This window comes from Thunnus maccoyii, chromosome 7, assembly GCF_910596095.1.
Source record: "Thunnus maccoyii chromosome 7, fThuMac1.1, whole genome shotgun sequence".
Classification (NCBI taxonomy): domain Eukaryota; kingdom Metazoa; phylum Chordata; class Actinopteri; order Scombriformes; family Scombridae; genus Thunnus; species Thunnus maccoyii.
Window position 1 is genome coordinate 10,296,930 of NC_056539.1, and position 25,025 is coordinate 10,321,954.

The 25,025-nt window shown below is 41.2% G+C and overlaps 2 protein-coding genes across 9 annotated transcripts in view; both read right to left on the reverse strand.

Moving 5' to 3' along the window:
- Positions 1-22,198, reverse strand: part of ralgps2 (Ral GEF with PH domain and SH3 binding motif 2) — an 81,249-nt gene extending 59,051 nt beyond the window's left edge. For 4 of the 7 annotated variants that reach the window (XM_042416035.1, XM_042416034.1, XM_042416031.1 and 1 more), the window contains exon 1: positions 21,883-22,198. The gene's annotated coding sequence lies outside the window, so the exon portion shown is untranslated. The remainder of the gene's footprint in view (positions 1-21,882) is intronic. The other 3 variants (XM_042416040.1, XM_042416039.1, XM_042416033.1) reach the window with 2 other exon arrangements.
- Positions 22,199-23,048: 850 nt separating this feature from the next.
- Positions 23,049-25,013, reverse strand: LOC121900376 (cytochrome c oxidase assembly factor 7). Of its 2 annotated transcripts, none has more exons than XM_042416658.1 (4): positions 24,937-25,013; positions 24,581-24,707; positions 24,319-24,459; positions 23,049-23,767 (listed from the first exon to the last, which is right to left on the reverse strand). In XM_042416658.1, the coding sequence occupies exons 2-4, from the start codon at positions 24,684-24,686 to the stop codon at positions 23,322-23,324; spliced, it is 693 nt and encodes a 230-aa protein (XP_042272592.1). In that variant the 5' UTR covers positions 24,687-24,707; positions 24,937-25,013; the 3' UTR covers positions 23,049-23,321. The 2 variants fall into 2 exon arrangements, with proteins under 2 accessions (XP_042272592.1, XP_042272591.1); XM_042416657.1 differs by having other exon boundaries at positions 24,835-24,978.
- Between the last annotated feature and the right edge of the window lie 12 nt (positions 25,014-25,025).

Below are 25,025 nucleotides of genomic sequence, written 5' to 3' on the forward strand. Positions count from 1 at the left end.
AAGAGAGAGAAAAAAAAGGAAGAGAGACAGAGAGGAAGGCAGTGTGATTCTTCTGAACATGACCCATGCATCCACCAGTGACACACACAGCCAAAAATCAAATGGCTCGTCTGATTGGTGTAACAAATCATCACCCAATAAAATGACAAGATGTGTAGCCACTATTCTTATGGATACTTTGCTGGTTTTAACAACCTGGTCATCATGAGCTCACTACTGTAAAAAAAATGAGGGGAACAGTTTGACAGAATTAAGCTTCACAACAAACAAATTCTCTGTAAATCTTCCCTCACACATGTGACCAGGAGAGCGCCTGTATACCTCAACTGCACTGCTAAAGGTATTTATGGCGATGATACTTATGTGGCCTCATTGATCACCTGTAATCACATTACCGTTGTGTGCCTGAATTTACTATGACCACTCTAACACCTACATGTGCTTGAACTGACCCCGAAACAGTCAAAAAAAACAAGACATGAATCTAATATTGACTGAATCTGAAACGCTACGTCTTTCAGGCTCTGAGTGTAATGCTGGATCTGTTTTGAACAGACAACCCTGGTCCAATCATGGCAAGTGTGCTGGTTTTGTTTTTGAGTTATACAGTAATCTACCATACGAACAAATAATCATTTAACTCACAACTTTAGTTCAGTTTATATTTTTATTAATTAATTCATAGCAAAAACTTACTTAAATACTCAAAATTTGTGTGTTTGGGATTCTTATACACCCCAGACTGTTTGCAGCCAACTTCATGCATTAAGTATAAACCCCATTTGGTCTGTGGAGCTCCGACTACTTATGACTCACATCAGCCAGTAGGTGTCTCACTACTCTAAGGGATAAAAGCCTGTGTGTTGGGACTGTGTGGGACTCTGCTCTAGACTAATGCTGCATGCTCATGCTGGCAGACAGTAGTTGGCCTTTAGCCATCAGGTAGGGGCTAAGATCTTCTCATCCGCTCCAGGTTGTTATCATGGTGGATAGGGGTACAAAGCTCAAGAGCAGAACAAACAGTGGATTAAGATTTCCACTCACCAAAGTAAACTTTAAACCTTTGCTGACATACGCCTCAACATTCTTTCAAAGATCACATCCGACCAAGAAAACACTGTCCCAGAGCTTCAACTCCGTTAGGTTTTAACAGCCCTGAGGAACAACACGTTTTTGAACGAGGAATAGAGGAATAACATCTCTTTGTACACAAAGGTAACAGTGCAAACAGCAGATACCTGTCTTTTCCACATGCCATGCTCACTGTAGTCGTGTGTCACTGTCACACAGCGGAGCGTTGATCTGCCTATATAGAGTAGTATAAACATCCGCTGGCATAAGTCTGTTTCTGCTTGTCTCATGTTAGTCATTTTGCTCTGTCTGAGCTGCTTGTCAGCCATGATTCCCACAATCCTGGACCAGCTTACATTAAACCTTACAGCTCCTCACGACGCCCACACCTCCAGCTATAAAACTTCCTAAACACAGAGAGCAACAACACCCCCTCCTTCTGACTCACTATCCTCCCTATCCAATCCTAAGTAACCAGTGACCCTGATGTAAGAGCCCCCCCTCTCTCCTCTTGGAAAGATCTGTGTACCTCTGACAGTGAGCCGAGTTTGATGACATAATTGTACATGGTTGAGTCCTCGTGTTTCACTCACTGGGGAATATTTATATGCCTGGCCGAAGGCGTATAACATGAATAATGATTAGGAAACGCTGGGAATGTCAGGATGAAAATGTTTTGGCATGGCGAGGATAAGACTTTGGGACAATTTGAAAGGAATTAGAGAAGGAAGTGGAGAATAATAGAGGAAGAGTGACAGAAAGTGGATTGACTCCTGTTGGAGCTCGTAGGAGAGGATGTGTCGCTGTTAAGCTAAATGTGACTCATTACACTGTGTAGCAGGTGCTGTTGAATCAGGCCTCTCTGATTCGGCTGTCTCTCTCTCTCCCTCTACTCCTGCTTCCAGACTGCTATTTGACATTCACATGCTGCAGCTCCAAACACAGAGGCACAGGCTGCCTAACGGGCCTTGTTACCGAGGGGCACAATGCGAATTAGCAAGTGTTTGTGTGTCGTCATGCACATGCAGGCGTATTTGTGCATGTGACAACACATTCCACATCCTGCACTGACCCTTTACATTCCTGTCCCTAGTCGCTCTGAAAACAGGTCTGAACCACCTCCACTCTGCACGTCCTCTGTCCTCCCTATGCCGCTCATCTCCCGTCCCTTCCCTCTTCACCTCGACCTTATTTCAGAGCAGAGATATGTCTGCACTGATTAGTTAACAATAAGGATATTTTCCAGAAGACAAACAAGTGAATAAAAAAAAAGAGTATATACACTGCATATAAGACAGTAGGGCTGCAACTAACAATTATTTTCATCATCAATTAATCTGTTTATTATTTTATCGATTAATCTATTAGTAGTCCATGTCAGACAATGATGAAAACGCTAATCACTGTTTACCAAAGCGCAACATCAAATGCCTCCTTTTGTCCTGACCAACAGTCCAAAACACAAAAATATTCAGTTTACTGTCACAGAAGACTATAGAAAACCAGAAAATATTTCACATTTAAGAAGCTGGAATGAGAGAATTTTCTTATTTTTTTCTTTAAAAAATGACATACGACAAATGACAAAATGATTAATTGATTTTAAGATAGCTAGTGATTAATTTTCTGTCAACAGACTAATTGAATAATCAACTAATTGTTGCAGCTCTATGAGAAACTGTTTTTGACGATGGAGGGAACAGTAGTCCACTATTCCTTTGCCTGCACACAGAGGAGATAATTACAAATAAATCGAAACACACAATATAATCTGAATCGATTAGTAAATTGATTCCAAGAAGCACAGGAAGTATTTAATAAATCACATCTTCCTGGATTATTAATCCCATCCACATGAATGAATGTTATCATCTGATTTGATGGCTGATAATACACAGGTAAAAGTGCTTTTAAAACTTTACCAATAGCCTCATCTTGACCAATTAACAGCAGCTGTGCAATATGGCAGAGCTTTTTAACACAAGTTGAATAATTAAATTTTGATCATATATTATTGGACAAAATGGTGGCGGTGCATCACAGATGGTCCTATGTAGGGTAACACTGTAAGAACCTGGCATTCAAAGACACAGCACACCAGACTGCTCCAGCCTTAATCCCATTTACTTTTGTATGTGTATACATGTTTACTCACAAACACATTTCTGTCTCAACACCAGGCGCAAGCTACCACACACACACACACACACACACACACACACACACACACACACAAACAAACATAAAGGATTAGTGTGTGTGTGTGGGTGGGTGGGACCAAACTTTATGTGCCCCTTTACAGAAATGTACCTAAAGTGTGTAACCAAGAAAAAGTCACATGCTGTGAGCCTGAATAAAGGATCAGACATGTGAGATTTGTGTAACTGTCAGCGTTACAGAGTGTTGTGCGACAGAGACGGTTGTGACAGCTCTGCCAGTCCCTGCCTGCAGCACTGCAGGCCTGTCTTTGACACCTAACAGCCCTGCAAGCCTCGCTTCTCAATCTGCTCCCACTGTGAGTGAGAGCACCAGAAATGTCCTTCTGCGTCACGCTCACAACAAGACCTCATAATTATGAACAAAAAGTACAAGATTAAAGTCCTGGCCTTTTCACTGCACAATCTTTTTTTTAAAAAAAGGGAATAGAAGAGGATAAATTTCTTCCTTCCTTCCCACTTTTGGATACCTGCTCTCCGCCACTGTCTGTATAATGCATGCGCTGTACGAGCATGTGCATACTATTTTTGCCTGGCAGCGGCAGGACCTGATGTATTTGAAAAGCATGTCGCAGATGCACCAAAGTCAGGGAGCCAAAGTGGGTCAGTGTGTTGAGCTGAGCAGTGAGGGGTGTGACAGTCCATTAAGCTGTACCTTCTTTTTTTTTCCTCTTTAGTACACACAAACTGTCTGCAACCTAATTACACTGTACACCCTAAGCAAGAGCATCCCCACTGTTAGGAGCCTACAAAGTCAAAGTCAAAGCTGTCATTTTAAAGGCAATTAACTTGACATATATAAAAATATTGTTACAGGCCTCATTGTCTTAAGAAGGGGAAACATTGTACAGAGCTAAACCTGTAAACATCTTGTACCTTCAACATTAGCTACAAAGCAGGATCAGGTTTTAAAATATGAAATGTGGGCCTACTGCAACTACCCTCATTACCCTCTCAATTCTGTTTACAGGAACCAAAAGAATAATCTTACCTCTAACTTTTATATATTTTGTGTATCCTTTTAAATCACCAGAGAGCTGGTCAGTAGTGTTTCAGTTATGCTATGCCATTGAAGACTAGATTGAGGTTCTCACTTTCGCTGGGCTGTAGTCAAGCCTGCAGGGGAGAACACTATTGATCTGGAACTAAGAGGGGCCGGGCTGATCACACACACTCTCTAATAACCTGCACATACACACAGTAACACAGCATGTGGCTGCATGTCACAGCAGTTCGATATACACTGCTTTCACTCAGCAGGTTGGCTGTACGAACAGAGGTTGGTGGGATTGACAGCATAAGGACAATGGTGTGTGTGTGTGTGTGTGTGTGTGTAGAGGGAACATGACTAACAGCCCACCATCACTTAACATGCCACTGATGTTCAGACTGTTCTGGAGGTCAATAATATCCCTTTCAGACAGTACACACACACATATGCATGGGCCTTCTCAACATGTGTTTGCATTCATATAGTAACATTCATATAGCCCTGCTTCTCACTGTTAGTGGTTCCATACACTTCACAGATAAACCTGAGAATTACATCAAATAATATAGATAAAAGTTAAGTTTCAGTTTAACCTCTCACTCACCATCTGTCTGCTCCCACTCTCTTGATCTCTGCCTCTCTCACTCTTGTTTCAGCAAGTTAGTTAAATGGCATTTAAACGTCGGTATAGTTGAATTAATTTCTGTTCCTGGTAGCAACACCAGTTCACCAAAAGTAGGCAGTAGAGCTGCAATGATTAGTTGAACTATTGACTCAATCAGCAACTGTGGTAATTGCTTAATTGTTTGGAGTCATTTTTTAAAGGAAAAAAAAAGTCCAAATTCTGATCCCAGCTTCTTAAATGTGAATATTTGCTGCTTTATTTAGTCTTTTATATGGTAAACTGAATACCTTTGGGTTGTGGACTGTTGGTCGGGACAAAAGAAGTCATTCGAAGACGTCCCCTTGGGTTTTGTGAAACAGTGATCGAGATTTTTCACCATTTCCAGACATTTTATGGACTGAACGATTAATCGATAAATTAAGAAAACAATCGACAGATTAATCAACAATGAAAATAATTGCAGTCCTAGTGGGCAGCATTCAACTCTGGTCAGGAGGAGGGTCGACTAACATGTGTTGATCAATACAGATAATCCCTGATGCAGGTTTGACCTGTGACACTGAGTCGGTCTGAATGGGGTTTAAGCAGACAGAGGCGGCTCTATTGTAGTTTGGAACAATAGAAGTTTGGAACAGACTGTTTACGCGAGTATAACTGTAGAAAGGGCGGAGGGAAAACAGAAGACTACGTTTATAAAATTAGGGCTGGGTATTAGGGCAGTACTTGATACCTGTAAAGGAATCGACCAAAATAACCCAGTACCAAGTACTATTGAAACTAGCGGTCCAGCTTGCCAAGATGCTATCAAAACATTTGAAGGTACTGAACGAAGTACTCTATTGTTATCTGTATCTATCACTTTAAGGGTACTACTATTGGTACTGGTATTGTAATTTTTTAAACGATACCCAGCACTACATAAAATCCACATGCTCCATTTGCTCAAATTTTGAATAACTGTTTTTGCCCAAGGCTCTCCAACTGTCATCTCTGAACAGGGTGTTTCTTAAAGTTAATTCTCACACACTGAACAGGTTTATAATTTTGAGGAATCACATGGTTTGCTGAGACAGCTTACACCATATGGTAGTATCCCTGTTGCTTAGCGAATATGGCTCTGGTTTCTGGCTTAACACACACACACACACAAACGGAAGTGAGAAGATACCTCTGCGTCACAGATATACTCGTCCTTCCAAGGGAGAAGCCTACATATCTGATTAATCACGGCAGCATGATGCCAAAGAAGAAAATAGTTTCATGCTGCCATATCACTTCACAGTAAGAGCATTTTTTAGAAAATCAATAGGTAATGAACCCATTGACACCACAGACTTATTCCACCCCGACACTGAACCAACTGTGCTCTACCCTCTAACATACTGAGCCATCAGTTCATGAATATTTAGGCCTGTCTGACTGGAGAGAAGCAGGATCTAGTGGGAAAACAGAGCACCCAGTGATATCAAAGGCAAGGGTGCAGACAATGTAGAAAACTGTCTAAGAGTGCAAATTAAAATAATATCTAGTAGCTCATTTTGGTGCACAGTTGACACCCTTCTCCACTACACCCTTGGTATCAAACATGATAAATGACGACCTACTTATATCAACTAAAACTAAGATTTTCCCCCATCCATTCTTTGTTCATCACCAGTGCTTGAATTAGAATAAAAAACATGCCAGCACTCCTGCAGCTGTACGGTATGTGGCTTTTACCATAGATGGTATATTCTGTTATGGCTACTGTACATCCCATGTGAGATCTATTTCTGTACGAAAATGCATGTAAATTCATGAGGAGCATATGTGCAAGTAATCATTTTTGAAGTTATGAAGATTTCCTTCACAGTTTTGAACTTGAATGTAGAATATATGATAATAAGATACAAGACTTATATGCAGTAGTCATGTATAGACAGATAGAGTTTGGTATGCGTGTTTCAACATAACCAATTGAAAAAACATGACATTTATTGACCGAAAGATTTACAATGAAAAAGACTGCCGATAAAAGGAAAGCCATAATGTTTGGGACATTATTTCTAAAAGTGAAGGCAAATGAAATATCACCTTGAAATATAGTTTGTAACATTGAGTGGTACTAGGATAAGTGTTACCACCAATAATGCCACATAATTTACACTACAGCTAAACACTGAGGTTAGAAACAAGGGAAGTTGCAGCAGCAGCTAAATTCAATGAAGATCCTTAATCATTTTCTTTTCTGAATCCATCTTAATGGTGATATTTTAGCGCTGTTTGTTTTTTAAGCTATTTGGCTTATCTTAGTTGTTAGTCATAGAGTTGTGTGTACTTGGATTCACCAGGAGATCAGGGTTGGGCAATCTTCTGTATTTCATATTGTTCTGCTGTCGTTACCAGAGATCACTGATAGATGATATGATCGCCTACGGCAGCAGATGGGGGACGACCTCTAACTTTCTCTGTGATCACTCACTTTAAATGTCACTATAGCCGATCTCACAGCACTGCTGCCGTCATTGACCTGTATGTTTGTTCATTTTGTCAAACCATGTAGTTATCACAAAATAATGATTTTATGTGCAGAGCAATTGTAATGACCGCTGATGAAAGTTGTATTTATGAGCTGTGATCGAATTTCACCCTACTTCCGACGCCTGACAACAGAAACAAATTAATATGTAAATGATATCGATATACTGTATAACAATCTCTCAGAAGTACAGTCATTTATGATTTATTGTGTAGTTCTCAATTGAATAAGCTGCAAGGTCTGACAAGATGTGACAAAACAACATGAAATTCAATGTCTATTTGTCTTTTCTTCAACAACTATGTTGATTTTCTATGTAGAATAATAGAAAAAAAACAACTTCTACATTATATCTGTGCTGACTAATGAAATGTGTTTGAGTTGTCAGTTTGTTTTTTTAAACTGTCACACTTTAGTATTTCGTTTTGATACATAAAGAAAGCTTCATTTTCAGCCGTAAAGGCCAACAACTATAATTTACATGGACAATTAAACACCATCACCAGGTTTGTCAGCTGTGGTTTGTGGTGAAGTGCTGATCAGCTGATTCATACAGTACAAAAGACCTGATGGATGTTAAGCAGTAACATCAAATTAAGTAAAGGATAATCAACGAGTAGGTGATTATCCGCTTTGCAACGGGTGGTTCATCTCCTCCACGTCACGCCTTAAAACAGTTTAACGTACACCTGCAAGTTGATTATCCCGCTTATACAATGGTCATTTGCCAACAATATAAAATAAAAGCATTCGCAAATTTTTGGTGAAAGTTTTGCACTCAAAATCGAAAGGTTATGAAGCAGGAGCTTACCGTTGCCATGACAACTTGCCACACTGTACTCACCGCCGGCCTGCACTGAGGCATAAAATTCACATAAGGTGTCATTAAGCATAACCGCAGAGTATGTCTCCAAATCAGTCTTTTGTTTTTAGTAGAGAAAGTCTCTCAGTATATTAACTGCCCATTTTATTTATTACCTTTTTTGTCTTAATCTCATCCCTCTCTTCATTTAAGCTCTTCAGGTGTCAGTTCCTTTTTTCACTTGGTTTCTTTCTTTTCTTCTCCATTTCTTTTTCCTCTGCTGCGTCCCATTCTTCAAAACTTCATAACGAGTAAGCTTTGACAGCTGTGCTCTTTAATGTTGCTATGGTTACAGGTTGGGTAGCGGATGAATTTAGAACGGTGATTAAACTTGAGCAGAACTACGTGTGCAATACACGCTTGTAACGCACACCTGCCGGCCAATCAGAAAAGAGTATTCACCCAGATCATGGTATAAATGCAAACAACCACACGCACACCTAAACCTAGTTTAGAGAGATCCGTCTACCCTGTTTGTGAAATTCCACTAGTTCTAAATCAGTGTCGTAGCAGCAGCTTGCACCGTGGGGTGTGATTATGCTTTTTTTAGATGTACTTGCCTCCCTCTCTCTTTCTCCCCTTCTCCCTCGATCCCTACAGGTCTCTGGGTTGATAATTAGAGCTCAAGCTTTACAGACAGGCTGTTCAGGCCTGTCCCTGCCTCTGTCTTTTCTCCTGGCACATCCTCCAGTGACACATAAACACTTGGTATACAACTGTCACAGAACTAGATAACACCTACAATTAACACTTTCCTGTAGCCCAGACCTACAGCTAGAAGCAGCATTCAAAATGAAAAATGAATAAATACAAGAAAAAAAATAATCTTACCAAAAATCAATATAATGGTGCTACTGGTCTTGATAACAGTATCTAGTTATCCATCAAACAAATCCAAGAGAGGCTGCGGTGCCAAGCTTGTGAGTAGCGGCATGTGGCAGGATCCCAGAGCAGCAGCCTGTCACGTGTGGGTAAAGCACTAGCCTACAGTTTTTGTGTGTGTGTTGGCTTCAGCCTGATTTGTAGCCCAAATGGGAGCGGGCAAGCAGCCCAGCCCAAGTTCAACTCTGCTGCTGAAGACTAGGCGACCTGTGCATGGTGACAGATGAGCGGGGGAAAGAGGGAAAGGAGTTGAGGGGGGGGAGGAAGCAGAGGAAGTGTGGAGCTGGCAGCAGCACTGATGTCTGTGGTCATTCCCTGCACGGACTATTAACAAGGAAAGGGCAGACTAACAATACAGAGCAACAGAGCAGTCAGTCAGAGCAGTAATGTTTAGAGGAAACTGATATGATCTCTATGTCTTCCTCTATGAGCCTCCGAGGACTGGCAAAAGTCAAGCCCATGGCACTAAAACCTCCTCATGGAGACCAAGCAAACACTATTTACTACTACGCAGTGACACTGCATGCCATATATGTAGGAGAAACTATCACGATATATTGTCTTGTCAGGGACAGGATTCTGTGATTGTGTGTGCGGACGTGTAAGTGAGAGATAAATGTGACTAAAGCCAAAACACCCGGCACAGTGGGCCAACCATTGGATGCTGTTTTCTTGACAGCATCAAACATCAAATCAAGTTAGTAAAAAAAAAAACAAAAACAAAAAAAACACCCAACTTAGCTCTCCACAACTGTTACTGTAGGGTTGGATAATATGACAATATATAGCCTAAGATGACAGAATTTCTTTTAAATACTTTCTACCAGGGCAGCTCTCCTTTTAATATCTCTGGGTCTATTACACCATTACAACCTTAATTTGTTGGGTATTTAATTAAGTGGATTATCCATAAACATACATCATCTATTTTATTCAGGTGAGTTTCAGTCTCAAGGTAATTTGTGATACAGTAATATACTTTGCTACTTCAATATTGAAACATATAGTGAAAGAATTGGGACTATGATGTTAGTTTTACTCTGTCTATAATCGAATCACACACTGCCAGTGCTTTTCTTGAGAGGACTGCTGACTGTCTCACAAGGAACAATTTTCCACAGGCAGGAAAAATAAGCTTCCTCAACGCTCAGGGTGAAACACTGGATTTACTGTCCATGTTTTTAAAAAAACATCAGGGACACAAAGACGCGCCCTTTAGAGCATTGAAGCCATTTCAACAACTGGTAGTAAATATGATGTATATTATTATATGAATCATATTAAACAATGAGTTTCTATTTTGTATCTTGGGATAATACTGTACACCCAGAATATGAAACTCTATTCATTGTACAGCATTAATGTTTTTTCCCAACATTTAAAAAATAAAAGCATACACAGAAAGCGTCTATAGACATGACTTGGTCTTAGAAGACATCTGTAAAATGTCAGGTGTGATTAAACTAACATGAGGGTTGGATGGAAATACATTTAAGGAAGAAATCGGGCGTCATTGTCACTATGCTCGTTCACTAATTTGAGTGTCTTGCATTACATTACATTTTGAACAAACACAAGTCATCTAAATTTCTACAAAGCTGGCAAGTGAAGTCCCGGTGGTGAATGTGTCAGTACAATGGTTACACAACTATCACTGACATCATAAAGCATCAGTCTGAATGATTTGAGGTAGAATTTATTGTACTTTGTATAGAAACCTTTTGACTAACTCCAGCTAGCTTTCTATAAAAACAGGCACAATAATACAGGATTAACTGTGAATGTTTGCTATACACACTGCATTGAGTCAGCACTGTAAATATATTATCTGTGGTTTTGGTCACAGCAGATGAGTGTAGGGTTTTTCCTGCCTATCTCAATCTAAGACAGCATGTCTATATGTGCTGTTGTTTTTCCAGAAGCCAAGAAAGTTTAGTTAAAAACAGCAACACAATTGCAAAAACAACAAGGAAGTGTTGAAACCACAGAGAACAAGTAATGTTAGAGGGCTGGTAATGCCAGGCACTTCCTGTAGTTGCTTTTTACAGTAAAAGCCTTACATTGAATAGGATTATGCCTGGCTTTTATTGTGGTAGTCACTGGTTGCTTTGTCTAAATTTACATTTTCATAATAAACTTTCCTAAGATTCCCACCCCTAGTATTTGTCCTCCCAAACTACAACGTTGGTGAAACCATGCTGATGCCCAGTGTTCAGGTGTTTTAAATCAGGCGTGTTCACTCAACTGACTTTCCTCCAATTATGAGGTTTTGTGAGTCACACTTTAAAAGAGAAGAACATTATTTATTCAACATATAGGTTCCTCATTGTTTACAAGAGACAAAATGCGTGTGTCCTTTGTTTCTATGAGAACATCATAGTCAACACAACTTCCCTCTCTTTGAGTTAAAGTCACTGCATATCAATAGGACATCAGCAAACAGATGGTGTTTGAGCAAAACAGTCTTATCTCCATCTCTGTCTGCCACTCAAAATATGGTTCTCTCACCTTCACATTGATGATAGCACAAAGAGGGACACACAGCATGTCCCGGGGTTAGTTCCGGGTGGGCCCTGAGGGCTTTTGAACGAGACACAGACTTAAGAGATATGGCATGCTGCAACCTGACAAACCGTACAATTATGTGAGAGCAAAACACACACAAAAACACACCCAAACAACCACACTTCTCGAATAACAATACCTTCTTTCTAGAAATGACAAACTCTCAACGTACAACCACAGGAAACTCGCTTATGGCGGAGACTAGTCAACAAACCCCTAACTGTAAAAGCCTGCTCCTATCAACCAAAGCACATGCGCTCTTAATCTTTTTTCAACAAACACACTTCATTTGATCCCAGCTGCTCATGTTGTAGCCATCTTGTGGTAAACTCACTTGCTTGTTGGTCCTGCCAAGGTCAATACTGCAGCCAAACAGGGACTGAGATACAATATATTAAGAGGCAGTTTTATCAGGTAGAATGAGATAAGACAAAGTCAGGGAGCAGCTCTATGGAAAAACAGAACGAGTCTTTCTCAGACTGCTATACTGTAGATCTCTCTGTGATTTGAAAGTACAAATCCTCAAGTCATCCATCCCTCATATATAACAGTGAAATCTACAGGGCATCTCCTGTCTCTGTAACAATGAGTTCATCTCCCTCCAGCAAGTTATTCTGTCCTCTTTTAGGTTGGCCTACTCAGCTGAAATACTGAAATAGCAGCGCACCAGCCAATGCTGAAATACTCCACAGTGTCTTTAAAAGCAACCGTGGGCTACCTCCTGTTAGTCTAATATCCTGTGTGTGAATATGAGGTTTGTACAGCAAAGTTTTTATTAAGACAAATATGGACTTGGCTATGAATATAACTCAGTATTGCAGATACTGTTAACTTTAACCTTTGATCGTTTACTTTAGTTTATTTTTGATCCACGTCACTTTGAACCTGCTTAACTGAGCAAGACTGAGATAACAGGCCTCCCATACAGCTTAACACACGCTCGCACACACAGTGCTGCATGCATGACTTCCCCTAACTTGGCATTGCTCTGCCTCCAGGGCCTGATAAAATGGCCAATTACAGCTTAAAAAACAAAGGGAGCGCAACCAAGACAGAAAAGCAAAGGGACAAAAGAGTAGGAAAGGGACAAGAGGAAGAAGGAGTTTGTGATCAAAGTGTGTCCACTCACAACACTTGTTGTTCAGGATAGGAGCCAAAGCAACAGTCATACTGTCACCCAAAGCTGGTCAAAGGGACATGAACCAAACACACACACACACACACAGTTGTTTGCTCATGAGAGAGAGTTCACTAGGTCAGAGGTCACATGGGAGAATAAAACATGACACCCACACACTGAGGTCAAGGGAAAAAAAAAAAAACAAGAAGAGATATGGGGAAGGGAAAAAAGCAAAAATTGTGAAATCCTCTAAGAAAGTGAAACTGGACCAATGTAACGTCTTGGCTCAAAGCAAAAGGAAAAACAAAAGCAACAGGCGATGAAAAGAGACAGAGATTTTGCCTAATCTGGACATAGCAGCCTCTCTCTTACTAATATGGCGGGTACTTACTATTACCATCTGATAGCAGCTATGAAAGATTGATTCTTTCATCCTTCTCTCACAAGGCAGAACAATGTTACACTGTGTGCTTCTTCCAGTTAGGGTGTGTGTGTTAGAGAGAGAGAGAGAGAGAGAGCCTGCATCGAATGGAAGAGGAGCAACAGCTGAGACTTGGGAAACAGCTGTATCTCTTCAATGCCTGCACTGCTCCCCTCCCCCTCTCCCTCTCTCCCTCTCTCCCTGAATGAGCCCCTCACACCCCTCTCTGATCCTCCTCTCCCACAGAGCAGCATGGCCAGGGGCTACGCTGTCTGTGTGCACAAAGACACACAAATTACAGTACGTGCACGAGTTACACAGACACCATCGGTACAAGCCTCTGTTCTACTCTCAGAAGACAAGTACAGACAGGATGCTACCAAACATTCATCTATCGACTAAAAATAGGAAAGACGTTGCCCTCCCTCTTCCCAAATCCTTCAAGTCCTCCTTGCTTTACCAGACCCTTACTATGAGACAAAAGGAAACTATCTTCAGATTATCCTTTGAAAAACAAAGCAGAATCAAATTTAGGCCTGCTCCTCAAGTATTTCTGGGTACACTGACAGTTTATAGTCTTTTACTGTTGCAAAATCTGTAGTATATACTACTAATTACTAGGGCTGCCCCCTACTAGTCAACTAAATATTAGTCTTAGTCGACCAAGTTTTTACTGGTTGGTTGGTTGCAGGAAAAAAAAAAAAAAAAAACTCTTTTCAGAAGCTGCACCTGTCAAAATTAGGTCAAAACATTCTGGCTGGGCCGTGTATGAAAACCTAGAGAGCTTTTAATTGAAATGACCGACACGGGAAGTGGCGACACACGTTTACACGGCTGGTCCCTGCAGTTATTAGATAGTTATGAGATAGTTAGTTACTATGTCGGGCAGGAAATCCAAAGTGCGGGATCATTTTGAGAAGGTAAAGGACGATCCCGAGAACTCTGCAGGCAAACATTCCCCTGTCATTCATTGTCATCCTCAAACATGATTTATCATCTGAAACATGTAAGTAACGTTAGCCTGACATTAGCCACTTAGCATGGCCGTTCTAACGTTGGATAGCCTAGATAAACAGTATATATTGTCATTAAACGTGCGATGACTAGTCAACTAATGGCTTGAACTAACAACTACTAGTTGACTAAGAATATCTTTAGTCGGGGGCAGCCCTAATATACACATTGTGGACTTTTCTCTATGTGAGTATCCTTAAACTTGTTTTTGTACTCACATGAAAGGACATATGACAGTAAAGCTGAATTAAAATATTGCGAAAAAGGAAAATAATGCTGTTAATAAACGTCCAGTTTGCCAATTTGACAGTTGGTGACATACAGTGTGTAACTGAAGGCATGCGAGCGTGAGAGTCTGTCTGCAAGTCAAGACCCGACCTGTGGGAGCGTAACAAAGGCAACAGGAAACAGGTTGTCTCGGTCGCACAGATCTAAACGGATGACACAAGAGAAAAACACATTTGCTTAAGAAGTGAATCATCACCATTCATTCAACAAAGGAGGTAAAAGGAGAGACGAGCAGAACAGGTGGGGAGAATAAGGCCTCATGTTCATACACTTTGTACTTCAGGCCAAAAAGCCCACAGAGTGCCGGTCTGATGTGGAGGAGAGACTTAAAAAGAACATTTGTGGGAGAACAAGAGAGCAAAAGCAAGAAAGAGAGGTGGAATCATGTTCTCTGTATGTGATCTATTGTCTTTGGCAGGGTTCAGGACCAAGTTCACAAGTTTCCATGATATAGCCGAGGCTCAGCTCTCAGTGTAGCTCTCGAGCCAAGACACTCAGGATTCAGACAGATAGATGAGGCTGTGTGCTGAAACCATGAAGCCTCGTCTCTGGCACCTGATATAGACCGGCGGATCAGAACAATATGCAAGGGAAGTGGAAGGGTGCGGCTTTTGTCTGTTTATGTACAATTCAAACAGAATTGGGAGTATGGTTTGTATGCAAGCACAGTTTTCACTGCCTGGTCCTCATTCTGTATCTTCACAACAAAACAATCGTCTCACAAAATCTTGGCATGTTGCTGTCTCACTCTGGAGTCTGTTAATCCACATTTAGACCTCAAGTGAAACATCCTCTAGTGAGAATATTCCAGATATGCAGAGCAAAATGCCACATGACACAGCAGGCCAGCCTCAAGGTGTCATGTGGAACGGGACCCTCATAGCTGACATTCTGCATGCCTTAAAGGCTAGGCCCTTTTACTACAACCCTGTCCGTGAATTCACCTTTGACCCCTAACCTTATAACCCCAAACACCTACGACCTGACTCACCAAGTCTAGCTAACACCTATCAGTTCCGACCTTAAAATAGGTAGATTAAAACAAAAGCATATGCACATACATAGATGCACAAAGATGAAAAGACATGCAAGTTAAGCGGAAAATCTTACCACGCAAGTGAGGCAGTGGCAGCATCGAATGAGCGGGGAAACGGCAACTCTACAACCTTGTCTGACACCATGCCGGAAAATATTAAGATTATACTGAATGCTCTCTCTTACCACTGACGGATGGACATCGCTGGCCATATATGCTTATGACAGTTACAGTAAATTGTATCTCCGACAAATTACAGTGTATGGGTTGTGTTCGAATTCATTTCAAACAAATTACCTGTTAGCTTGATTTTGTTCAAATGCGATTTTTGGAAAATGTGACAGCCCTAATACAGACATCTTTCCACTTTCATAGGATCTGTTTTAAGTCAGAGGGAGTGTGCGGCGGACAAAGCTTCTGACAAATGGTAGAAGCTGGTCAGGATTGCTGAACAGGTTTGCTGTCATTTGGCAGATAGTATTTTTATTTCAAGTAGTGGTACTCTGCTTTTGTAATCGCTCTTCTTTCTCTAGTTCCAACTAGTAAAGCCTAGAAACAATTTTGCTGATGACGGTTTAGATCAATAATTCAACACTAGCTGCAACTACATAACAACATACACACACATGCACAGTCACATGAGCTTGACCAAGAATCACACAGGGAAGCCCCAGGGGTTCCTCAAATGTTTGACTAGTCAGCCAAACACATTGTCTACACAGGGTGTGTACCAAATGTTAGCAGAGCAGCAGCAGAAGCTCAACACACAATCACTGTAGTTAAGCACGTAAAACTAAAGAAAATAGGCTTGAAGTGTATAAATGCTCTTTGGGTTGTAATTATGCCTCCTGTGTAGACAAGCTGTAATGCTGAATTCAAACCTGTCATAAGCTCCACTCCAGAACATGTTAGGAGCATCTCAGTTACATCAAAAACCAAAATGGCTCACACAAATGTACACTAGCCCCTTTTTCACAGCCTGTTCAAGGCGTGAATGCTGCTCCTTTATTCCGCCTCGCTGTTCTGTATAAAAAAGGTACAGACACAGAGTGGGGGGGGCAGAGTTACTCCGCCAGTAAGCCAGCTACGGAGGTAGTCACAGAGCCGAATCGACATCTTTGTAAAAGGGACAGCCAGCGTGGCGGGACAGGGAGCTGACAGGGAGCTGATGCTGTGTTGTGTTACACGACTCTGAATCCAGAAGGCCGGCATGCTATTTAAAAGTACACACAGGGGCGGCATTATGCCGGCTTTGTTCGATTCAATGTAGAAAAGCAAAGGCAGCTTAATGACGGATCTTCTTTATGGCTGTAATGCAGGATCTCTGTATAAAAGAGCCTATTATGTTCATTAGATTGTTAAATCAATAGTCTGCTTAGACTTCCACCGCCCATCTCTAGAAATGTTGCGACATGTAAATATCCATGCATTACAAGTGCCCAGTGTCACAACAAATCCTGTTTCAAGCTGCATGTTCAGGTTAATAAGGACCAATGAAATAAACATCAACAGGCTGACAAGGCCACAGACTGGGTGGCAGTCACAGTGAAGGAGCAATTATGACTGATAAGGTTGAAGGAGAGCTGCCACTTGATTCATAGCTCAGTTATGGCTCAGCACAGCTCCATACTACCATGAATAGTTTACAAGTAGGGCTTGAGATCAAATTAGCACCAAGTCTCCAAGACTATCACGTACCAAAAGTTGGCCCAAAATGTTTAATCAGGGTATTGGCTTTGTTCGCTTTTTCATTGTGTTCAGATATTTCCTGATTTAAACCATAATTATTATTAATTGTACAGCATATCAGTCAGGAAGAGTTAGGGTTTAAAATTAGTATCATTTGGTATCAGTACTGAAAGCCGGGTATGGTACTGGTGCCGGTAATGTCACAAGATAGCCAGACTAAAGCTGAAACTGTTAGTTGATTATTCAACTAGTTCGTCGACAGAAAATGAATCCGCAACAATTTTGATAATCAATTTATCGTTTCAGTCAAAAATGCCCAAAATTCTCTGGTTCCAGCTCCTCAAATGTGAATATTTGCTGGTTTTCAAAGTCTTACATGATAGTAAATTGAATATCTTTGAGTTTTTGACCATTGGTTGGAAAAAATAAGACATCTGAAGATGTTTATCTGGGCTTTGGGAAATTGTTATAATCAAGAGATTCACACATATTGAAAACAACCTGTAGTTGCAGCCCTAAGCCAGACATGTTTACAAAGACCCAGGAGGACGAGTACAGGGAGGAAGCAGGAGGCGAGGGCTTGTGGGTTGTTGAATTTAGTAGGCTATATGTCAATGCATCATTAGAGATTTTCCTTAATAATTAGACAGAATGAAGACAAGACAGGACTAAAATAGCATAAGACTGCACTAATACAAAGAAAGCAACATGAAAAACAAAACACAGAAAAGTAAAACAAACCAGAAAGTAAGAGCTTGACAAAAAAGGGGTAAGAAAGACAAATTTGTGCAGCAGTGCACTTGCTATGTAGTCACTCCCACCAGTGGTTAAATTCAGGCGAAAATGTTCTCAACGCTCCAGGCCTCTTGCCACCGCTCGGCTTATTCTGGCGTGTGTTAAGTAGGATGTGTGTGTGTGCGTGTAACAGATAGAGATTCAGACATCAGTCACGAGTGACCCTCTGTGTACAGTTTACACTTTAACATTGTCTGTGTTGAACTGCTCCTGATGGCCTCTACTTCTCTTAAATGAGAGCTGTGATTTCAACACAGCAGGAAGCACATTGTAAATACACTAACAACAATAAGAAGAGGCAGTTTTGCACTACTTCCTCAAACACTGTTCGGTGTACAAAAAAAAAAGACAGTGGTCAGTCTACGCAGTGAAATGTGGTGCCTGCCTCTGAGATTTCTATAGTGAAAGCTGAGCCTCGCTTTATCCTCTCCTTTTATCTCCTTCTCACACATACGCAAACAGTCATGCACACCCTCAGCTAGTCGGGTGCGAGCCAAGCGAAGCATCTACAACACCCACTTCAACCAATTGCCAACAACATCAGAAACACCTCATATGAAAATCTTTGACTAACACACAATCATACGCAATATTATTATCAGTGTTCCAAAACAACTTGTCAAGACCTTTTATATTACACCAGACAGGAACAGAAAAATATGGAAGGCTTAGTGGGGTCGACAATAAAAAGCTTTGTATTTGTACTTGTAGTGGCGGAGCCAAGACTAGGAAGGCATCAGAGGAAGAGTGTGACGACATGTGACTTCGCAGTTCCATCTGTGCTGAATGGATGTGCCAGACACACGCATAAAGTTACCCTGGCAACTGAGCAACAGCACTGGTTGGAGGTCACACAGAGAAAAAGCTTGATGCAGACCAAAACGCTCCCAGAATATGTATAGCATCTAGAAGCAGGCTACAAGATGACTGCTTGTGCACTCAGAAAGAAAATGAAAGTCAACTAGTGAGCTGCACTAAATCATGATGGCTCAATATACTGTTACACACAGACACATGCTGCATCTAGGAACATTTCACATAAACTGTGCAGTGAAGATGATGTAATACAGACCAGATAAAACATGAGGAAGACCAGGGGTTGCACTTGATGACGCAAAACCCCTACAGTGTTTTATCCCTTTCTCTTGTATACACATGGCTCTGATTCGGAGAGAGGGGAGTTTCATTTCACACACACTCAGATGTAATCTCTATCTAATCACATTTGCAGGCCTTGGACAGAGCAGTTACACCACAGTGCTGAACAGATGGGCTTACGTACACTAGGCATCTCTGGGATTAGCCAAGCCCAGAAGGTGGAGGTGGTATGTAGAGTTACCGGGGGGACAGTTTTTAAAACATATCTGGTGCTCAAATGAAGTTGAGGGAACTCTTATCCAAACAGCCGAGCTGATAAGGTATATGGAGATAGTAGTATTACGCCCGGGTAAGTGTTATGAATGATTTTCTCCCTCTAATTGCAACATGATCAACTGTTTCAATGGAGAGCTGTTGCAAAAGACAAATCATGTAGCCACAGATAATTATGTGTGAAACGCAAAGTGATTAAAATAAAAATAAAGAAAGCCCTCTACCCATGTGACCTTCAGCATATCCTCCAGGCACACACACTGTTTCTGTTGGCAAGCAACAGATACGCAACGTGACTTTTTTTTCTGTTTACAGTCAGGAAGAGAGACAAAGAACAGGAAAAACCCCAAAATACACAATGATAATTCAATGCCGCATTTGTACATATGTAGTATGGATGGGTCTTGTGTTGCTTCAGACAGACTCGCGGAAATCTCCACGCTGAACAGAATACTGAATCAACTATATTTTATTGGATTAAGTTCTAAGCTCTCTAGTACTAGAGCTACTTTGTAAACCTTTTAGATGTACCCTGTACATTCACTGACCACCGTCCTGAAGGCTAAACTTTTACACAATTCACAGCTTCCTCCTCGGTTTGGCCTGAATCAAATGAAATAAAAAGGAAAATTCAAAACAGATTTCATCTCAGATATATAGAGGTACTGAGGACCTCTAGCATGTGGAAAGAATTGGATTTCATCTCCCCCTTTGGACTGAACTTTACCTGTAGTATTATCTAACCACTCAATCAAACAATGCTTTCAGAACTGGTATGACCGCTATCGTCAACACTATCTAATGAATAAACACATTCTGCATCTATTTCACTATTTAAAGAAGGCAGCTGAGGCCAAATGAGATTGCTTCAGTCTTTTTCTGCACAACGCGACACCACAGTACTGTAAAAGCACGCCAGTCATGAGTCTGAACCACTGACCTCTGGGTCATATGTTAAGTGTTGAGAACAGCAGCGCCACACAGCAACACTAAATATCGATATGGAACATTCCTTAGAGTCTTTTAAAATGGGGTGAGAGCGGTGGCCAACGTCACACAGGACACTGACAAAGAGTGTGTTAGATAGGAGGTTTGAGCAGAGGGAGGCTTTGTTTATGAAAAAGGCGGACTAATAGTGAAGAGGGACGAGTACTAATTCTGCTTGACAGCTAATAGAGCTGGCCCACTCAAGTGTGTGCGTGGATATTCTTGACCCCACAAATTAAGGAAACAAAATGCAATCAACCACACACGAAGAAATAAAAACTGTGTCATTGGAGGAATTCAATTGAGTTCTTTAGATTTTAATAATGCAGCTTTTTGACAGAACATGTTATCAGACCCATCATTTTATAAATCTAAGTGTCTGGCATTGAGTTACAATAAACAGATATGTAATTGAAGGCCATCACTCTTCATACTAATAGTATCGATCCACAATGAGATTATATTAATGGAGGAAGACAGGAAGAATAGCTCAAGTGAAAGCCTTAACTGGGAGCCCCACCAGCTGAACTTGCTCATGCTCTAAAAGTTACCCTCATTTAAATCATTTCAGGGAATCAGGGTCGCCTTTACTAAACTGAAAATACCTTCACGACTAGCCTCCTGCGCCTATTTCTACTACCAGAAGATGCTATGGCTAAGACAAGACAGGCTATGGCTGTGCACAGTATTGTTCGTGGGTGAACCCACGCCACACCCAAAGCACTCCCCGGAGAGCAGCTGTGCGGGGGGTTCACCGCCAACGAGCTATCCGGAGCAGAGCGCCTGCAGTGTGTAGGCTGCAGCTAAATAAGCTCTGCTGGGCTAACAGCACAAATGGGTCGACATTAAGTCCCCCGTCTCCCTAAACAGCAGCGAACTGTGCGGCGACTAAAGTAAACAAAGTAAGGCTGCACGGGAGGAATCACAAATTGCCAACTCACTGACTCTATCCCACTCTTTTCTCTCTCAGGTTTCCATTATTAGCATGTTGCAAATCTCGCTAGCCCGATTCGTTAGCTTGGTGAGGGAGCGCATGATTTATTACCAGCAATATATCAAACTTCCCCAGTGGCGCTTCTTGGTGTGTGCGGTGGGCCGACCGTGTATTCACGTGGGTGGCGGAGAATAATAAAATAATGGATAAAATAAACCCACTAAATCCAGCTGCAGATGCACTGCATTACAAAAAAACAGCACTAGTCCTGCACAACATTTCTCTCACATCTCCTTGTCCCCTCCTCTTGATGGATGCCGATTTACTTTGATAAGGGAGCATCCTGCACATAAAAACAAACACACCCAAAACCATCCGTGGGGGCTTAACGTTACGTTAGCTAGCTAACCTAACCCCAACTCGACGGTTGGGGAGTGATTTACTAAATGATGTCGCAGACGATAACAAAGTTTGCCTCGCAGTGCTCTGTAACTCACCGAAGTGCGCCGTTTTTCCTCTTTCTTCTTCTGATATTCCAGTGGGCTCATCAGAAGACAGTAGACTACAGTTTTCAGGCTAACGCTCAGCACACAACGACGCGCCTCGCAACAGCTGTGCTCTGTTTTGAATGAGGACGAGATGCGCGGAGGACGGGCGGAGCTTGCAGCGTCCGCCCATCATCTAGACCAGCATCCAGACGGACTTAGTTTGGTTATATACACACAGCTTTTGAGAACGTCCACATTATATGTAGGTTATGTACAATGTCGGTTGAAATCTTGATAGATGAGGATGCTATTGTTGTACCAGACTGGACCGGTTAAGAGCACTGTGTGAATTGAAAAGAGCGCAAAGTTCATGTCCTTTATTCTTACTCCCTCTTGTGGTCCAACCACCGCTGTGCCCTAATGCAGTGATTCTCAAAGTGAGGTCCGGGGACCCCAGTAAACAGGGGAATCATTTATTTTCACTACATTTCCATTGTGTTCCATAAGTAACACAATGACAGAATATATGACTACTCTGGTCATGGGTTTCATACACTTTCTGCAATAAAACATCTAAAAGCAAACATCTTATCAGATGGGGGTCTATGGGACAAAATCTTGACAAATTGGGTCCGTGGTCTAATTTGTGTCAGTTTAGGGGTCCTTGACGTGAAAAAGTTTGAGAACCACTGTGCCTTAATAAGCTCCAGGACAGTATATATTTGTACTGTTGTGAACAATTCAAACGTATTTATCAAAATATATAATATGTTCATCAGTTTTAAATTGTCCCCTTTTTTCACTGCAGACATTTTGACTGATCATCAGGAAAAGCACAGGTGTTAAAAACATTAATGGTCGCTAAGCAGCTTGAAAATTTGCCTTCATTCATTTTGTTATTGACAATATATGTACCGTATATTTAGTCCATTTCCACAGGGTTTTGATGAAAATAAATTTAAATAGAATATTTTTAAAAATGTCTATATTCTGCAGATGGTGCTATACATGATAATGAAATACACAATAGATATCCATACACAATACTGTATGTAGGTTGATGAGACTAACTGATGCAGTGAGTTTAAACTGCCCATTAAACCTGTTAGTTCATTAACTTTCATGAGACAAATCATACACTTTTAAATGCATATTTGATAACCAACTGCTGTACATGAAAGTTAAATCATTTTTTATTGCTTTTACATTTTCTTGTTTACATTTGACTGACTACAGTAATTGAAATAAGTTAAACGGGCTCTCTGAATCCACAGTAAATGACACAAACAGACCCATTTAAGCATTCTATTATAAACTAATAACAGACCATCTACAAGCTTTGAACCCCCTGAATAGGCCTGAACACACACATAGGCTTGTTCACAACAACCTGACTGAACACCACATGTGGAGACAAACCAGCACCAAGTTAATTTATTGAAAGTGTTTCACTCCCCAAATTTGAGCTGCCTTTCCTTCTCTAAACCATGCAGCTCCCTCGCTCGATTCTTAAGCTCCTCTGCTTTCTTGTCATTCTTCTCTGTACCATCCCCAAGTTTGTACATGCGACTTGCGTTGGCGCAGCCCCACACATGTCCCAGCTCACAAGCCCTGTTGGCATACTTAAAGGCTTGAGTCATATCTGGTGGCAACCCTTTGGAGTTACCCTCAATGAAAAGAGCACTGAGGTTAAAGCAGGAAGGAGCAAAGCCACCCGCGCAGGCCTTCTCATAGTACTGCCGAGCTGCCGTAAGGTCCGGTTGTCCTTCCATAGCTCGTCCATCGTGAGCTAACAGGCCAACGTTATGACAGGCATCTATGGACTTCTTTCCTCCAGCATTACAGGAGCGGATGAAGCAGGAGTAGGCTTTTTGCAGACATTCAGTCACTCCACCTGGTGCAAAGATTTAGGAGATTGATGGAGATCTTAGCACTCTAAAGAAGTAATCTAAGTACTCACATCCCTCCCCTGAATGATAATAAATACATAGATTGTTTTTTTAATTAAATGTTAAGTCTAAAAAATATTTTAAAAAATAAACAAAATGTCCATCACAAGCCACCAGAGGCCAAACTGTTGTCATGCTTAAATAGTAAAACAAGAAAATCCTCAAAATCAACAGCATCAAACAGCAAATGTTTTTTTAAAGCATTTATCTGATCACAATATAAATTTGATTAATTTCTTTAAAATCAGCTAACTAATCATTTCAACACACATTTCTATGTTGTAAGTGGTCCGGTTAGTACCCCATATAAAACTCCAACAAAGCACCAAACTTTATGATGGTACCATATGTTTTGCATGTAAAACCTCATATTGTGCTGTAACCAGTAAATACAGTACAAACATAAAAGTCATGATCTAAAATAACATTAAGGACTTTGCTTGAGTACTTCATGTCACAGTAATGTGTCAATCAATAAGCCACATTGCAGGTGTACCTTTGCCTGTGATATGGTAAGCTCCCAGTTTATAGCAGCTCTCTCCAAAACCATTTGTCTCACAGTTATGTTTGAGCACTTGTGCCGTGGATTCGTAGTTTTTCTTCACCCCTTCCAAGTAATCGGCGAGCCTTTGGCACCCTAAGAAAGACATGTGACAGAAGAAAGGACATCTTAAACAACAAGGCAAAGTTATCAAACACAATTCACTCATCCTCATCTCCAGCTGGGGGCTTTCAGCACCACTGAGCAGGGTTTTTACCTTCAGGATCCTTCTCTTTGTAGCACTGGAAGCTGTACTCCACTCCCAAATTGTCCAGAAACTGTTTCACCTCATTCTCATCTTCAAAGTTTATGAGTCCAGCCATGCTTCAACTTGCGCTTCTGCCCTTTAAATGTACAGCAAACACATGTGCCGAAGGCTTAGTGCCCACTACCTCCACTGTTGCTTGTGACCTTGCAGTGGGATGAATGAGCGATGTTACAAAAGCGTTTCCTGAGTTAAAAAAAACTCACAACAGATGCCTGCCCTTAACTTCGGGTTGTTATTAAAACGCACTATAATTACAACTGTAATCGTTTTCCTTTGATAAAACAGAAAAGGGACTTAATCCTGACTTGGTCATGCGTCTCTTCAGCAGATAAACTCTTCCGGGGTCCATAACCATCCCTCCTAACGGGCTTCCGTAGTCCAGCCCCCTCAGTAA

What these genes read in the sequence shown, in the direction of transcription:
- LOC121900376 (XM_042416658.1), bottom strand. Translation starts at nt 24,686, where the DNA reads ATGGCTGGACTCATAAACTTTGAAGATGAGAATGAGGTGAAACAGTTT. An exon ending in CAAAGAGAAGGATCCTGAAG is followed by an intron (nt 24,460 to 24,580) that starts GTAAAAACCCTG and finishes TGTCTTTCTTAG; the next exon opens with GGTGCCAAAGGCTCGCCGAT. An exon ending in TTACCATATCACAGGCAAAG is followed by an intron (nt 23,768 to 24,318) that starts GTACACCTGCAA and finishes TCTTTGCACCAG; the next exon opens with GTGGAGTGACTGAATGTCTG.